General features: G+C 51.6%; 1 protein-coding gene across 3 annotated transcripts in view; it reads right to left on the bottom strand.

Moving 5' to 3' along the window:
* LOC133357403 (procollagen C-endopeptidase enhancer 2-like) overlaps positions 1 to 18,386 on the bottom strand; it is a 29,503-nt gene that overhangs the window by 5,520 nt on the left and 5,597 nt on the right. Inside the window, exons 1-6 of one of the 3 annotated variants that reach the window (XM_061575321.1) lie at positions 17,191 to 17,534; positions 4,360 to 4,477; positions 3,519 to 3,741; positions 3,139 to 3,263; positions 1,595 to 1,731; positions 410 to 687 (exon numbers count right to left, since the gene is read on the bottom strand). In XM_061575321.1, the coding sequence (XP_061431305.1) occupies positions 410 to 687; positions 1,595 to 1,731; positions 3,139 to 3,263; positions 3,519 to 3,741; positions 4,360 to 4,477; positions 17,191 to 17,318 (1,009 nt within the window). In that variant the 5' untranslated portion in view covers positions 17,319 to 17,534. Of the gene's footprint in view, positions 1 to 409; positions 688 to 1,594; positions 1,732 to 3,138; positions 3,264 to 3,518; positions 3,778 to 4,359; positions 4,478 to 17,190; positions 17,535 to 18,386 lie in introns of those variants that run through there. The other 2 variants (XM_061575319.1, XM_061575320.1) reach the window with 2 other exon arrangements.

Raw genomic sequence — 18,386 nt, 5'->3', positions numbered from 1 at the left:
GCCTATGTGACGCATGCACTGCCTGCAAGCTGCCAAGACCTGACGTGCCCTCACCTAATGATCGATCTCGCCATTCTGGGCCGTTCATATCGACGGAACGTATCGCCCTCAATGTGCCTAATGTCATCGCATACTCTGAAGCTCAGCAGACGCGAGCCTGGTGGGTGCTTGGATGGGCTTTGTTCGCAGGTGTGGGGCTGCGTGGAAGTGCTGAGTGTCAACCCCCTCCGATGTGTGTGCGTTGTCTCCGGGGTTCTCCGGATTTCTGCCACATGCCTCCCCACAGAGTTGGCTAAACGTGTCAATGCGGAACCCTCCTGGGCAAACGCTCTCGAGACTCCCTTGAGCCACTCCTGCGGAAACGCACGGCACATTTGCGGCCACGTGAGAGTTTGTGCTCCCCTCCTACCTCTGTTCCTTCTCGTTGTTGCTGTTGGGGCGGTCACGGTGGAGGTTGTTGTAGGCGGACTGCTGGCGGCAGTTGTCATCCTGGCGGTGGCGGTAGTTCTAGACGTGGTGGTTTTGGCGGTCGTCGTTTTGGCTGTCGTGGTTCTGGCGGTCGTGGTTTTGCCGGTCGAGTTTGAGGCTCGGGCCCGGAAGGAGTAGAAGGCCTCGAAGCCGTCGGCCGTGGTGCCGTGGTCCGACACGAACTGCACGAAGAGCTCGCTGCCCGACGACATCAGCGGCCTACGCGGCAGGAGAAGAGCGTTGGAGAAAATTCGAAGGTAAGAAATCACTGAATGATGCCGTGTCACATTACAGGGACTCCTCTACTTACGGACATTCGACTTACGAACTTTCAGAGATACAAACAAACCTGGTCCGTATGTCCAGTTGCCTGTTCGGACCGAGTCGTAAGTACAACCGTCGCACAATAGATGGGGCGGTGGTGGCATCTACATCTGCAGAACGTGAATAACCGGTGGCATCTACATCTACAGGAGATTATACAACTTTTAAAGCCATTACGCGCGCTTAGTGCGTACAACGTGTTTGGAATCGACAGGAGTAAAGTTGGTCTCACGAACAAATCGACTTACGAACAGACCTCTGGAACCTAACTCGTTCTTAAGTCGAGGAGTCCCTCTAGAGGGTTGCCAGCCTTCCCGGTTTGGCTGCGAGTCTCTCCGGGAATTGGCGTCGATCTCCCGGCCACTATTTGAAAGCAATCTGGGTGACTTTCGTTTTTCTTAACAATTACGATATTAAATTTCGATTTCAAGCTTTCGTGACTGCAGGCATTCATCTTCTTGGTTCTTTCGGTAAAGTCACGTAGAAGGGAAGTAATAAAATAATAAAAATAAAACATAATAAAACAATTCTCACGACGTTTCGGTCACAACACAAGCAGCCGTCATCAGGTGAAAACCAGGTCTGTCGAGGCGACAGTGTCTGAAATTCAGAGAATTGTTTTATTATGTTTTATTTTTATTATTTTATTACTTCCCTTCTACGTGACTTTACCGAAAGAACCAAGAAGATGAATTACGATATTTTAATAATATAAAAACATTTGAATATTTAAATCTTCCGAAAAGTAGCTTCAGTCAAGAGTTGGCTACCCGCAGGGTTGGGGGGGGGGAGGGAGACTCACTCGGGCGGTTCGTCACCGCACAGCCGGCCCAGGCGTCGGCCCTCATCCAGCTCGCGGCCGTCGAACACCGACACGTGGTCCCTGTGGCACGAGGCGTCGCGCTCCACGTCGAACTTGACGAAGCGCAGCGACACCACCTGCCGGGAGGGGGGGGCGGGGGTGGGGGTCAACCCAGACTTGTTCAGTTTATTTTCAATTACACCGTGAGCTAAGAGGCGTTTACTTAAAGCGGGTTTCACCAACAGAAACAACATCTTCTTGGTTCTTTCGCTAAAGTCACGTAGAATGGAAATAATAAAAATAAAACATAAGAAAATAATTCTCACGACGTTTCGGCCACAACACCGGCTACTCTGCCAGGGACTCAGATTTCTTTATTTTGTGTGTGTGCAAGCGGATTTTTGTAATCTTTCGAGAACCCAGAAGCGAGTGGGGATATCTAACTAAAACGAAACTATTTTTTAAAATTGTACTCGATAAGGCCCCACTGAGCTCTATAGCTCTGTTTCGGAAGCGATCTGGCTATCACAATTGATAGCTCAACGAAGTGGCTTATCGTCGTCGCGTGGAAATGTATAGCATCCAAATACTGTAAACGCGTGGCGATGTTGATTCTAAATGTCGAGGGGAAAACAACCTGAGGACCCGGAGCAACAATCCACGTGACCACGGAGAGAGAGAGACACCGCAAACTACAAATATACAGCAGCAGCAGCAGGGAGGGAGGAACGTCACACGACGTGTAACAGGCCAGGTGTCACGCACCCTCAACATGAGGGAACGGACGAAGGCACCCTCCCATGGGGGGTAGAGGGGGGACTGCGGCAGATTTCTAAACTCAACGCCACGCGGCACACATCCGAAGCGGCCGCGTGCGTCTCGACGCTCTGGGGCCACGCGAGGATTCTGGTGTGGGGCCCGGAGCGAAAGAAGTTGACTCTACTGAGCGTCAGGAGGCTTGGCACCACCGGTCCACAGACAAAGTCTCACTGCTCGCTGTCTCCACTGGCGGGAGAGGTGAATTTAACACGCAGCCTTTCGCGATCAATATTATTCGTGATAAAGGTTTTTGGGTGAGATTGCGTAAAGACAAATGCGTTGTAATTACAATCCCCCCTCCCCCACCCTCTGATCTTCGCACCTGATAGGCCCATCTGGAAATATGGACCGCATATTTCTAGGTTAATTTCATCAATTTTGGTGGATACAATTACAATAAACCCCACCCTCTGAACTGCACACCCCGTCGGCTCATAGTGACGACATCATCTTGCTATTCATGACGGGAAGCGGGAAGACTTCTTCGCAATTCTGGCAAATCGCCCTGATGAAGTTGGTTGCAGACGCCAGCGAAACGTCGTGGGCTGACTCGCCATCGCACCGACGGTGGCGAAGTGATCGCCAATTTGTCACGTTTTCAGTCCACGTGATAAACCTGACTTAATCGGCCGTGCCGGGTGACGGCGGCGGCAGTGGCTGTGGGTGGTGGGTCAACGGCAGGAGAGGTCACCGGGAGTCTGTGCCTAGGGAGGGCCCCCGCGCACCTTGCCGGGCGGGCCCGAGATGTGCCAGGAGCAGGTGATGCCCGTGGGGTAGTCCGAGTGCGGCCAGTTTGGGGAGTAGAAGCTCCCGCTGGGTCCCCGCAGGCGCCCGCCGCACACGCTCCCGCCTGCAGGGGCGAGCACACGCGCGGGAGGGGACACTCAGTGGCATCCAGTGGAGGTCACACGTGGGGGGGGGGGGGGAGAGCGGCGGTCCCCACTTTCCCTGCGATGGCTTCACGGCTCGCCGTGTCGCGGGGGGTGGCCAGGCAACGGGGGTGGTGACGCGGCCCAGCCGTAACGCGCGTTGCGGAGGTTCGCGGTTCGAATCCGGCAGGCCGCCCTGGTTATTAGCGCGTGAAATACGCACGGGCGCGACTTGCCGGGCTGCGCGGGCCTCTCGGCCGTGAAGCTGGCGAGGAAGCCGGTGCCGGCGTTCTCGCCGTCGGTGCTCATGCGCAGCAGCAGCGCGGGCCCCGTGGAGTGCACGCTGCCGGGCGGCGCCGTGCCGCAGTAGCGCGCCAGACGCGGCGCTGCCGGCGTGGCGCCGTCGTGCAGCGTGAGGGCGTCGTAGCGGCACAGCGGCGCCTTCTCCAGGTCCAGGTGCTGCAGGGAGAGCAGCACGCGGTGGCCGGGAGGCACCTGCCTTGGCCAGGGACACGGCCACGAGGTGTGGAATCACTTTTTCAATAATAATAAAAAAACTCGTTTTTTAAGGAACTCGGCGGTCACGGCTCGCAAAGGCGGCGGTCGACGCGTCATCGCGCGGCGCTTTCAGATGCGCTCCTGCGGCCGTCTGGAACGCTCTTCCTTTCGACATTCGGAAGCCGCTGGAGCTATGCAACTTTTAATTCGTCATCTTGATTGACAAATTAATTTCTTTAGAACTAGACGGTTACTGCTTACAAAGACGGTCACCTCATCGCACGTTTTCAGATGCGTTTCTGCAGCCCTCTGGAACGCTCTTCCTCCCGACATTCAGAAGCCACTGGAGCAATGCAACTTTAAAATCTGCATTGAAGACTCATTTATTTAGAACTGCGTTTTTACGTTTAGTTTGTCCCCCCCCCGTACCTCCGATGAGCACGGTTGGCTACGGACGGTGCGAAAGAACCTCAACACACATTCGCTCACACGGGTCAATGACCACATCTCCTTCACCAATGTAGAACTGCCAAGACGCACAAGGCCACGGGCACCGTGCAGCGCCCGGGACACGCTCACCGTGATCCTCCACAGGCAGTCGCGGTTAGGCGGGTAGAGGCCCGGGTAGCCCTCGCTGCCCAGGTAGCCGCTCTCGCCACTCAGCTCCCCTCCGCAGCCGAACACCGGGACCTCGGGCCTGCTCACAGGTGACACACAAAGCAGGCGACAGATCTTAGGGGGCCCAGGCAGCTCAAGTGCCACGTTTTTGAGATACTAGAATAACCGCGGCGTGTGGGCTATGGCTGTCGGGTGTGTAGTAGACACACTGACTCTATTGTGTGTAGGGTGTGTAGTAGACACACTGATTCTATTGTGTGTAGGGTGTGTAGTAGATACTACTGACTATTGTTTGTAGGCTGTCTACCAAGGCCGTAGCCATGGAGTCAACATTCGGGGGGACCAAATCTTCCAGGGGGTGTGGGGGTCCCCCCCCCCAGAATTTTTTTTTCTAAATTTGAAAACGAATTTCCTGCCTAAAATATTTTAAAAAATCACTAACATATGAGATGGACTTTAAAATTATTTTTACAACAATGTCTAATAGTGTATTGTATTACATTGCTCTGTTTTATCTTTTTTACCTTTTCTTGTTTCATTATATGTAATGGCAGAGATTAGGGATTAATACAGTACAACCATAACCCACAATCATGTCAACAGAAATTCTGTTTCATAGCAATATATTGGGGGGGGGGGGGGGGGGGGGATTTCCGAGAATAATAACAAGTGATGCCCAGACACAATTCCCAAGACAAGCGGCGAGTGGAGGAGGAGGAGGGAGTGGTGAGGAGTGAGTGGTGATCAGGCAAAGGAATCTGAGCCCAGCGTCTCGCAAGTGGGGGGGTGGGGGGGGGTGCTGGCTTCCATGGGGGCATGCAGCTGGGTCAGGGTCACGTGTGCACGGCTTCGTGAATGTGTGTGTGTTGCTGTGTCTGTGGTCGTATGTGTGTGGTCGTATGTGTGTGGTTGTATGTGTGTCTGTATGTGTGAGCGGTGGTGTAGCAGTTAGCGCGCTATGCTACGAACTGGTCCTGGGCCTCCCCTAGGTCGACTCAGCCTCAAATGAGTACCTGGTGCGATGTGTAAACATCGCCACTGTGGAGACAAAGGCGGTCGGGAGTGGTGTTGGCCACCCACCCCCTCGTGTACCGTTCCGGCCTTCATAGGTGCTCGCTAACAGCACTTACCCCTACAGTCTGTTAAGGCTATACGGGGGATCTTTGTCTTTTGTGGCTGTGTGTGTGTGTGGCTGTGTAGCTGTGTGTGTGTGGCTGTGTGTGTGTGTGTAGCTGTATGCGTGTGTGTGGGTGTCTGTATGTGTGGCTGTATGTGTGTGTGGTTGTATGTGTGGCTGTATGTGTGTGGCTGTGTGTGTAGCTGTATGCGTGTGTGTGGGTGTCTGTATATGTGGCTGTATGTGTGTGGCTGTGTGTGTAGCTGTATGCGTGTGGCTGTGTGGGTGTCTGTATGTGTGCGGCTGTATGTGTGTGGCTGTGTGTGTGTAGCTGTATGCGTGTGTGTGGGTGTCTGTATGTGTGGCTGTATGTGTGTGGCTGTGTGTGTGTAGCTGTATGTGTGTGGCTGTGTATGTGTAGCTGTATGCGCGTGTGTGTGTGTGGCTGTGCGAGCCTTCGACACTTCACGTGGCCTCAAAGTGCACCTGGCCTGGCACAGGCGCCGTGGTGACGTCTCCGTCACTTAGTGGCGAATGGCGGGGGTGTTGGTATTGGCTGTGTGTGTGTAGCTGTGTGTGTGTGTGGCTGTGTGTGTGTGTCTGTATGAATGAAGGCGTGAATGGACCAGTGTGTGTGCCCGCGCACGTGTGTTTACTTAAGGTGTGATGATTCACTATCAACCTCCGGCCACCCCGTTCCCACACACACACACACACGCATGCAACACGTGTGAATCCATCACATGCAACACGTGTGAATCCATCACATGCAACACGTGCATCCATCACATGGAACACGCGTGCATCCATCACATGCAACACACGTGCATCCATCACATGCAACACGTGTGAATCCATGACATGCAACACGCGTGAAGCGAAACGCGTTGATCCTCACGCACAATGTCTGTAATGGTGAGATTCGGAGGCAATATTGAGGCATCGTTAACACCCGCAGTGCGTGTGTGTGTGTGCGGTGTGAGATGGTGTGTGTGTGTGGTGTGAGAATGTGTGTGTGGTGTGTGGTCTGTGAGATTGTGTGTGTGTGGTGTGAGTGTGTGTGTGGTGTGACATTGTGTGTGTGTGTGGTGTGACATTGTGTGTGTGTGCGGTCTGAGTTAGTATGTGTGTGTGTGGTGTGAGAGTGTGTGTGTGTGAGAGTGTGTGTGTGTGTGCGGTGTGATATAGTGCGTGTGTGTGTCCGTTTTAATAGATTGCTGTGTGCGTGTGTGATTGTGCCCATCTCACAAACTATACATTTTTTATGCCGCCAGGTAAGGCTCGCTGTGCGATAAACAGCTCAACGAAGTGGCTTATCGCGTGCACGTGTATAGCGGCCAAGTGCTGAAAGGATCGCCGTGTGTGTGTGTGTGTGCGATTGTGTCCATGTGAATGGACTGCCGTGTGTGTGTGTGCGATTGTGTCCATGTGAATGGACTGCCGTGTGTGTGTGCGATTGTGTCCATGTGAACGGACAGACTGGGCAGCACAGGTGTGTGGGTGCAGGCGCATTCATCCACGTGCAGTCAACACATTCCACCCGGGTCTGCCCCGTCGCCTCCTGTCAGTGAACTTGCAGCACTTCGCCCGTGCAGCGCTATCGATGAAGCTGCGTGTCGCTGTCTTGGCGTGGTCTGCCACTGGCCCTGCTGTTGTTTAGCTGCCGTGCCCAGGTTTTGGTGTACTTTTGCGAATCAAACTTATGTATACAACATCATACCTGTCAACCCATTATCAGTGCCCTATCTTATTACAGAACAATGCAGACCTTATTGGTCACCCCGTGCCCTTATCAATCTCAACGTCCATCATACAAAGTCCCATCACAAGTGTGTGATGGTGTGTGTTTGATGGTGTGTGTGATGGTGTGTGACGTTGTGTGTGATGGTGTGTGTGTGGTGTGTGTGTGATGGTGTGTGTGTGATTGTGTGTGTGATGGTGTGTGTGTGATGGTGTGTGTGTGATGGTGTGTGTGTGGTGTATGTGTGTGTGACGGTGTGTGTGTGATGAGGTGTGTGTGTGATGGTGTGTGTGTGTGATGGTGTGTGTGTGATGGTGTGTGTGTGATGGTGTGTGTGTGTGATGGTGTGTGTGTGTGATGGTGTGTGTGTGATGGTGTGTGTGTGATGGTGTGTGTGTGTGATGGTGTGTGTGTGATGGTGTGTGTGTGTGATGGTGTGTGTGTGATGGTGTGTGTGTGTGACGGTGTGTGTGTGTGATGGGGTGTGTGTAATGGTGTGTGTGACGGTGTGTGTGTTGGTGTGTGTGTGATGGTGTGTGTGTGTGATGGTGTGTGTGTGTAATGGTGTGTGTGACGGTGTGTTGGTGTGTGTGTGATGGTGTGTGTGTGATGGTGTGTGTGTGACGGTGTGTGTGATGCTGCGTGTGCGTTCTGCGGCGTGGGTGAGTACAGTGCATTCCACGTGTGCGGAGTGTGTGTGCGTGATGGACAGTGTCCCCAGCCTCCTTCTAACACCCGACTCAAACATGACTCGCCACTCGGTCAACACAGCTTCGTGATGTGATTTTTTTCTCTCTCTCTCAGGTTTCCCATCCAGGGTTTTTTTTATTCAAAGAAACGCCAACACTGTCTGTATATACTGTATTATATTACAAAACGATATCCGTGCAATGGACAATGAGGAACGATGAGATCGTTTCCGCGTTTTTAATATAAAACTGAGAGTCAAATGTCACGCTGTGCAGCAGCTCGCAGGAGAAATCCGCGGCGCTCCACAAGCCGCTGCAGCCTTCGACTGCAAACCTGGGGCGCTGTGTGTGAGTGTCTGTGTGTGTCTGTGTGTGTGTGTCTGTGTGTGTGTGTGTCTGTGTGTGTGTATCTGTCTGTGTGTGTGTGTCTGTGTGTGTGTGTGTCTCTGTGTGTGTGTCTGTGTGTGTGTGTCTGTGTGTGTGTATCTGTGTGTGTGTCTGTGTGTGTGAGTGTCTGTGTGTGTGTATCTGTCTGTGTGTGTGTGTCTGTGTGTGTGTGTCTCTGTGTGTGTGTCTGTGTGTGTGTGTGTCTGTGTGTGTGTATCTGTGTGTGTGTCTGTGTGTGTGAGTGTCTGTGTGTGAGTGTCTATGTGTCAGCGTGTGTGTGTCTGTGTGTGTGTCTGTGTGTGTGGCTGTATCTGTGTGTGTGTCTGTCTGTGTGTGTATATGTGTGTGTCTGTGTGTCTGTCTGTATCTGTGTGTGTGTCTGTCTGTGTGTGTGTCTGTGTGTGTGTCTGTGTGGGTCTGTCTGTGTGAAGGTGTGTGTGTTTCTGTGTGTGTCTGTGTGTGTGTCTGTGTGTGTATCTGTGTGTGTATATGTGTGTGTATCTGTGTGTGTCTGTGTGTGTATCTGTGTGTGTCTGTGTGTGTCTGTGTGTATGTCTGTGTGTGTTGGGGAGTGGTAGCGTAGCGGTCTGCGCTGCGCTACGAACACGCCGGCCCGAGTTCGATTCCCGCTCACGGCCAACACCGGTGACGATTATCCAAACAGCTCCTGGGCCTCTCCCCCCCTAGGTCGACTCAGCCTCAAAATGAGTGCCTGGCGCGGTGTGTGTAAACATCGCCACTAGGGAGACAAAGGCGGCCGGGCGTGGTGTTGGCCACCCACCCTCTCGTGCGCCGTGCCGGCCTTCATAGGTGCTCGCTAACAGCGCTTGCCCCAACAGTCTGTTAATGCGACACGGGGAACGAGGGGGGGTGGGGGATCTTTGGCTTTGCTGCAGTGAGTGTAGTTGTTACACAAATTGCCCATTCTCACTTGCCAACAACGCTCCCAGGGGAAGGCATCAATGCGAGCACACAAACACTGCACGCCGGGCCGCGTGTGTGCTCGCGCGTGCCGTCTCAACGATCCGGACATTGCACGATTTGCACGACCGCGTGCTGCGTGCTGCTCGTCTTGGCAGCGCTTCAAGCGCGTCAAGTCTCAAGTTTGGGAGGGGTGGGGCTGGGTGGGGAGGGTGGGGAGGGTGGGGAGGGGCTGGGTGGGGAGGGTGGGGAAAGGGTGGGGAGGGGCTGGGTGGGGAGGGTGGGGAGGGGCTGGGTGGGGAGGGTGGGGAGAGGGTGGGGAGTGGCTAGGTAGGGAGGGGCTGGGGAGGGTTGGGAATGGCTGGGTGGTGAGGGTAGGGCTGGGTTGGGAGGGTGGGGAGGGTGGGGCTGGGTGGGGAAGGGAGGGTGGGGAGGGGCTGGGTGGGGAGGGTAGGGCTGGGTTGGGAGGGTGGGGAGGGTGGGGCTGGGTGGGGAGAGGGTGGGAGGGGTGGGGCTGGGTGGGGAAGGGCTGGTCACCCCGTGGTGCCCTTATAAAACTCAACGTTTAACCGACTTGTGCCCGCCCTCACAGTCGGGCATATTTGTGGAACACACCACGCCGCCGTTGACCCTGGCCATTGACCGAGCAACCCAACGTTCTTACCAGCTCCCTCCGCAGGAATGTGTTTTTTTAAACAATCGTCAGTATCTGAATCTGTATCTATAGCGGAGGAATCCGATTAGCTGCAAAGCTCTTTCGCAGATGTCCAGTAGGGGCGGGTGAGAACGTGACAACAACAAACAATTCAACAAACACCATGGTAGTGCACAGCACAAGTAAGGTAAACACGTCACCCAAACACAAACAAATACAACACTCAACCACGCCCATCCTGCCAGGCAAAGCCCACTGAGGTATTCACTCATTTTCTCAGAAGCAACCACCTGGCCACCACAAACGAGAACGCAACAACGCGGCCCCAACATTTGGACATTTTTCGCCGCCGCAAAATAATCCAAAACAACCTCAATGCGTTGCCTCGTGTGGGGGGCAGGCAAGGCCAGGCCTCTCCGAGCCCCAAAACCTTGCGGGAAAGACATCAAAGTCCCTCCGATCGGTGGCAGCGAGGACCCCCCGCTCCCGTGCGACTCGCATCTCGGCCCCCGTTCAAGTCGTCGTCGTCTCAGGGCAACAAGCTAGAGGCGGTAATGTGCCCTAATTCCTTCATATTCCCATCGCCGCAGGACCCCCCTGGCAGAGTAACACACAGCAGATGTGTATCGCCCGCTTCGTGGGTCTGTAAAGTTCAGAGTCTCGCTGTTACTCCCCCCAACCATCATCATCACCACCAACCACCCCGAGGGGGCTTTAATGACTGGCACGGAGCCAGGGTGCCTGTGCTCGCCGTTCCGCCGACGGAATTGCCGCCACGATTGTTTCCATTCACTTCGTTGGGGGGGGGGGGCGCGTCTGATTCAATGGGCCTTTAGAACTGCGTTAACCTCGTGTGTGTGTACAGGGACTCCTCTACTTACGAACATTCGACTTACGAACTTTCAGGGATAAAAACAGATCGATATGTCCAGGTGCCTGTTCGGACTGAGAGTCGCAAGTTCAACCGTCGCACAATAGACGGCGGCGGTGGCATCTACACATACATAATGTGAAGAACCAGTGGCATCTACATCTACAGAACGTGAAGAACCAGTGGCATCTACATCTACAGAACGTGAATGAACCAGTGGCATCTACATCTACAGAACGTGAAGAACCAGTGGCATCTACATCTACAGAACGTGATGAACCAGTGGCATCTACATCTACAGAACGTGAAGAACCAGTGGCATCTACATCTACAGAACGTGAAGAACCAGTGGCATCTACATCTACAGAACGTGACGAACCAGTGGCATCTACATCTACAGAACGTGAAGAACCAGTGGCATCTACATCTACAGAACGTGAAGAACCAGTGGCATCTACATCTACAGAACGTGAAGAACCAGTGGCATCTACATCTACAGAACGTGAAGAACCAGTGGCATCTACATCTACAGAACGTGAAGAACCAGTGGCATCTACATCTACAGAACGTGAAGAACCAGTGGCATCTACATCTACAGAACGTGAAGAACCAGTGGCATCTACATCTACAGAACGTGAAGACCAGTGGGCATCTACATCTACAGAACGTGAAGAACCAGTGGCATCTACATCTACAGAACGTGAAGAACCAGTGGCATCTACATCTACAGAACGTGAAGAACCAGTGGCATCTACATCTACAGAACGTGAAGAACCAGTGGCATCTACATCTACAGAACGTGAAGAACCAGTGGCATCTACAGAACGTGAAGAACCAGTGGCATCTACATCTACAGAACGTGAAGAACCAGTGGCATCTACATCTACAGAACGTGAAGAACCAGTGGCATCTACATCTACAGAACGTGAAGAACCAGTGGCATCTACATCTACAGAACGTGAAGAACCAGTGGCATCTACATCTACAGAACGTGAAGAACCAGTGGCATCTACATCTACAGAACGTGAAGAACCAGTGGCATCTACATCTACAGAACGTGAAGAACCAGTGGCATCTACATCTACAGAACCAGTGGCATCTACATCTGCAGAACGTGAAGAACCAGTGGCATCTACATCTACAGAACGTGAAGAACCCAGTGGCATCTACATCTACAGAACGTGAAGAACCAGTGGCATCTACATCTACAGAACGTGAAGAACCAGTGGCATCTACATCTACAGAACGTGAAGAACCAGTGGCATCTACATCTACAGAACGTGAAGAACCAGTGGCATCTACATCTACAGACGTGAAGAACCAGTGGCATCTACATCTACAGAACGTGAAGAACCAGTGGCATCTACATCTACAGAACGTGAAGAACCAGTGGCATCTACATCTACAGAACGTGAAGAACCAGTGGCATCTACATCTACAGAACGTGAAGAACCAGTGGCATCTACATCTTACAGAACGTGAAGAACCAGTGGCATCTACATCTACAGAACGTGAAGAACCAGTGGCATCTACATCTACAGAACGTGAAGAACCAGTGGCAACTACATCTACAGAACGTGAAGAACCAGTGGCATCTACATCTACAGAACGTGAAGAACCAGTGGCATCTACATCTACAGAACGTGAAGAACCAGTGGCATCTACATCTACAGAACGTGAAGAACCAGTGGCATCTACATCTACAGAACGTGAAGAACCAGTGGCATCTACATCTACAGAACGTGAAGAACCAGTGGCATCTACATCTACAGAACGTGAAGAACCAGTGGCATCTACATCTGCAGAACGTGAAGAACCAGTGGCATCTACATCTGCAGAACGTGAAGAACCAGTGGCATCTACATCTACAGAAACGTGAAGAACCAGTGGCATCTACATCTACAGAACGTGAAGAACCAGTGGCATCTACATCTACAGAACGTGAAGAACCAGTGGCATCTACATCTACAGAACGTGAAGAACCAGTGGCATCTACATCTACAGAACGTGAAGAACCAGTGGCATCTACATCTACAGAACGTGAAGAACCAGTGGCATCTACATCTACAGAACGTGAAGAACCAGTGGCATCTACATCTACAGAACGTGAAGAACCAGTGGCATCTACATAACGTGAAGAACCAGTGGCATCTACATCTACAGAACGTGAAGAACCAGTGGCCATCTACATCTGCAGAACGTGAAGAACCAGTGGCATCTACATCTACAGAACGTGAAGAACCAGTGGCATCTACATCTGCAGAACGTGAAGAACCAGTGGCATCTACATCTACAGAACGTGAAGAACCAGTGGCATCTACATCTGCAGAACGTGAAGAACCAGTGGCATCTACATCTACAGAACGTGAAGAACCAGTGGCATCTACATCTGCAGAACGTGAAGAACCAGTGGCATCTACATCTACAGCAATGTGAAGAACCAGTGGCATCTACATCTGCAGAACGTGAAGAACCAGTGGCATCTACATCTACAGAACGTGAAGAACCAGTGGCATCTACATCTACAGAACGTGAAGAACCAGTGGCATCTACATCTGCAGAACGTGAAGAACCAGTGGCATCTACATCTACAGAACGTGAAGAACCAGTGGCATCTACATCTACAGAACGTGAAGAACCAGTGGCATCTACATCTACAGAACGTGAAGAACCAGTGGCATCTACATCTACAGAACGTGAAGAACCAGTGGCATCTACATCTGCAGAACGTGAAGAACCAGTGGCATCTACATCTACAGAACGTGAAGAACCAGTGGCATCTACATCTACAGAACGTGAAGAACCAGTGGCATCTACATCTACAGAACGTGAAGAACCAGTGGCATCTACATCTGCAGAACGTGAAGAACCAGTGCATCTACATCTACAGAACGTGAAGAACCAGTGGCATCTACATCTACAGAACGTGAAGAACCAGTGGCATCTACATCTACAGAACGTGAAGAACCAGTGGCATCTACATCTACAGAACGTGAAGAACCAGTGGCATCTACATCTACAGAACGTGAAGAACCAGTGGCATCTACATCTACACAACGTGAAGAACCAGTGGCATCTACATCTGCAGAACGTGAAGAACCAGTGGCATCTACATCTACAGAACGTGAAGAACCAGTGGCATCTACATCTACAGAACGTGAAGAACCAGTGGCATCTACATCTACAGAACGTGAAGAACCAGTGGCATCTACATCTGCAGAACGTGAAGAACCAGTGGCATCTACATCTACAGAACGTGAAGAACCAGTGGCATCTACATCTGCAGAACGTGAAGAACCAGTGGCATCTACATCTACAGAACGTGAAGAACCAGTGGCATCTACATCTACAGAACGTGAAGAACCAGTGGCATCTACATCTACAGAACGTGAAGAACCAGTGGCATCTACATCTGCAGAACGTGAAGAACCAGTGGCATCTACATCTACAGAACGTGAAGAACCAGTGGCATCTACATCTACAGAACGTGAAGAACCAGTGGCATCTACATCTCCAGAACGTGAAGAACCAGTGGCATCTACATCTACAGAACGTGAAGAACCAGTGGCATCTACATCTACAGAACGTGAAGAACCAGTGGCATCTACATCTGCAGAACGTGAAGAACCAGTGGCATCTACATCTACATAACGTGAAGAACCAGTGGCATCTACATCTGCAGAACGTGAAGAACCAGTGGCATCTACATCTACAGAACGTGAAGAACCAGTGGCATCTACATCTGCAGAACGTGAAGAACCAGTGGCATCTACATCTGCAGAACGTGAAGAACCAGTGGCATCTACATCTGTAGAACATGAAGAACCAGTGGCATCTACATCTACAGAACATGAAGAACCAGTGGCATCTACATCTACACAACGTGAAGAACCAGTGGCATCTACATCTACAGAACGTGAAGAACCAGTGGCATCTACTTAACGTGAATAACCAGTGGCATCTACATCTACAGAATACGAAGGACCAGTGGCATCTACATCTATAGAACGTGAAGAACCAGTGGCATCTACATCTACAGAATGTGAAGAACCAGTGGCATCTACATCTATATAACGTGAAGAACCAGTGGCATCTACATCTACAGAACGTGAAGAACCAGTGGCATCTACTTAACGTGAATAACCAGTGGTATCTACATCTACAGAACACGAAGGACCAGTGGCATCTACAGGAGATTATGCACAACATTTAAAGCCATTCCGCGTGTTTAGTGTATATGCCGTATAACATGTTGGGAATCGACAGGAGTAAAGTTGGACTTACGAACAAATCGACTTACGAACAGACTTCTGGAATCTAACTCGTTCGTGAGTCGAGGAGTCCCTGTATGTTGAACTTCTTTCGCACCGTACCTATGGTATATTTTTTGCGATCGGATCTAAAGTGCGATGACCTACGATGGCTTCCAGACCCGACATTTGTGCAGTTATTTTTACTCTAAAAGGTTATTGGAAGGCTTTGATTGGCTGCAGGGGATCTACATGGGAAGCTTTATTTTCTGTCGGGGTCTTTCAAGGGTCGGTTAAGGATGAGCAACACAGCAGGGCTTTAATTGGGTTAATGATGAGCAACACAGCAGGGCTTTAATTGGGACAGACAGGCGCAATGTCAGGGAGCTCCAAACAATGGACGCGAACTTTTTAGCGAAGCCAACAGTCGAACAAACATCCAGCCGCACGGATGTCGTCAGGGGGGGAAAAGCGCAGCTGTCTGACCGCTACGCCTTACTCAGCCTACAGAGGGAAAATGTTTTGCCGACCCTGTCACCATTGATTCATTTTCTCCGTTGCTGTACCACGTGCGCGCCCCTTGAGATGAATTCGCTTCGCGCTCGTTTGACAACAAAATCGGCCGATTTTCCAACGTGGGGCCCTTTCGGCTCTTCGCGGGCACGTGACCGCCCGCTCCTTTGAATGCCGCCACGGAGTCGCAGCTGCGAGCAGTGGGTGGACTGATCTTGTAAGTTGACACAGCGAATCACTTTCAACTGCACGCAAAGCTGCTCGAGGCGACATTCAAGTGAGGATGGAAATTCGCCTTTCGTCCAGGTTTGTCGTAGAAACGCAGCCACACTGCCGATATCAATTTGGACATTCTGTACCAAAATCTGTTGGAAGCCTTTTCCACCAAAGCACAATGAGCACTTTTTCGCACCGTACCTAGCCAAACGTGCTAATCGGAGGTGCGGAATCTGCCTCGGAATATAAAACAATTATCCAAAGTTTCAACTAATTACTAATTACAGGCTTATCCATGAAGTACGAGAATGTTAATCGCGTTTACGACGTCAATGTCCCTAAATCATGGTACAAGTTGTGCGTATTACTCTGATACAATGCTACAGTAGGCAATGCTACAGTACGGGGCATTTAATCATAACAACAATGGAATAATAAAGATTCCTTTAGCGAGGAATGTTTCTCTTAGCCTTGAGCGAAATCTGAGGTGCGGTAAAGAGGTTTAACATACCGTACATACATACAGTATAGTTCATGCCACTGCCAATGCCAACTAATAAAAAAATACCCCATCAATATTCCAAGAGCCGGCGATGCCACGTGGTGAACACGAGACGCGTCACGGAGCGGCGGTCCCTTCAAGAGCCACCGCGTGCCGGCCCCCCCACCCACCCCACCCGCTATAGAGAAAGTGCTCAACATCCTTCTCGTAAGCCCCCCTCTTCTCTGCTGGAATCGTTCACGCTGATTGTAGCGTGGACACGACGTGACAGGCCTGACGGTGGCGAGCGCCGGTGTTGACCCGCGTGACGCGCAGCTTTGCGTGCAACTATAATTATAATATAATTATAGTTATTATAATACAATTGTTAATATTATAATCATCACAGCGGGCGTCGAGCTGATCCGGGATTAACGCCACTACCCGCTGACAGAGGAGCCCCCGATGATGCCACCCAGGCGAAAATGAATGAGAGTCAGTGTTTATCACTGGGAGAATCCGATGAGCAATGAAGCTCTTGTTCGCAGGTGTTCAGTAGGGGCGGGTTAGAACGTTACAACAACAAACACGATAGGAGTGCAAAGTATAGGAAAGGCAAACAAATAACTCGTAAATACAAATATAACTCAACGACGTATTTGTTATCTTACTGATTCTCACGTGTCACTCAACCGTCCGTGCGGCTCAGCGCTGGAGCGCGGCTCGCAATGAGGTCACGATTTCAAATCCACGTTGAGGATTGACCCAGCCTATCATTCATCCGGGGTCGATAAAATCGAGTACCACTTTGTGAGGAAGTTAATAGTGGTTGCGAGCGGGACATCTCTTTGGCTCCGATTATCACGGCTGGCCACGTACGGCGCGAAAGAAGTTCAACTCACTTGGTGCAGTTGCGAGTGAGTGAGTGCCCGCGTGGTGTGAGCGTCTCACCTCGGCTCGTTCTCGCTCACAGCCTGCACGAGCCCCAGCAGTAGCATCAGCAGCAGCAGGCAGCTCCAGTACAGCAGCGGCAGCAGTGGCAGCGAAGTAGTAGCAGGGGACCTGACTCCGCGGGCCATGGCTTTTCACGTCCCGAGGTGGGAGACGCGGCCGACGATCCCGGCCCGTGGTAGAGCTGAGAGCGAGCTCGGAGCCGGCGACGGATGCGGCACGGGGGATGAGAATGGGATCTCTTGTCCGGAGGCACTAACTCACTCACTCTCCCTCTCGTTTGGGTTGGGGAAAATGTCTGGGGGAGGTGGGGGAGAGTTTCGGCTTCGGGTGGATGGGGGTGGTGAGAGAGAGAGAGAGGAGTGGCTGACTGGGGGAGTTGTTGGGAGAAGCCGAGAGGTGAGTGAACGAGGCCAGTGGTGAGGGGGTGGGTGGAGAGTGCTGCGTGGGTAAGTCAGGAGAGTGGATACGCTATTTAAACTTTTTTTCGTTGACCAGGTAAGGAACCACTGAGCGATGTGGCTCTTTTTATTCAGAAGCGACCTGGCTATCAACGATGATAGCTCAACGAAGTGGCGGCTTCTCAGCACGTGGACATTTATAGTTGCAGCCAAAAACTCTCAACTCGTGGTGATGTTCATTCTAAATGTGGAGGGGGGGGGGGGGGACAAACTCGACCACGAGCCGAGAGAGCGAGCGAGAGAGACACCGCAAACTCCAAATATGCAGTGCAGGCATCGTCAGGATGGGGAACGAGCCGACGACCTCCTGCATACTTGGCGAGGGAGGTAACAGCTCCTCCTGGCCACCGCAGGGCTCCACTGGGGCGGACATGGGCACTAACCAGCCACTCCATGCAGGACCCTCCTGAAATTGAGTTTTAAAATACTCAGCGAGGCTTTCCTGGTTAAACCAAAGGGCGTTATTATTAAATATATCACTCCATAATAGAGGTTTCTTTGGGGGTTAGATCGCGTAAATATATAAATGTGTCGTTAAACCCACCACCACCTGACACAGCCAACTAGTAAGGGATTTGTCACGTAAACAGAACGTGCCAATTCTTTACTGGTTTGGCACACCGGTGTGTTGGAGAATAAACCCACAACATTTACAATTCGAGTCCGACGTTTCGCCTGGCAATTACAACCAGCATCATCAGGCGACAGCCAATGGGTGAAGTTGCTGGAACAAGT

This window comes from Lethenteron reissneri, chromosome 58 (assembly GCF_015708825.2).
Source record: "Lethenteron reissneri isolate LAM-NWPU_2019-01 chromosome 58, ASM1570882v1, whole genome shotgun sequence".
Taxonomy (NCBI): domain Eukaryota; kingdom Metazoa; phylum Chordata; class Hyperoartia; order Petromyzontiformes; family Petromyzontidae; genus Lethenteron; species Lethenteron reissneri.
The sequence above is the reverse complement of the archived record's forward strand: the minus strand, read 5'-3'. Positions and strand labels throughout refer to the sequence as shown.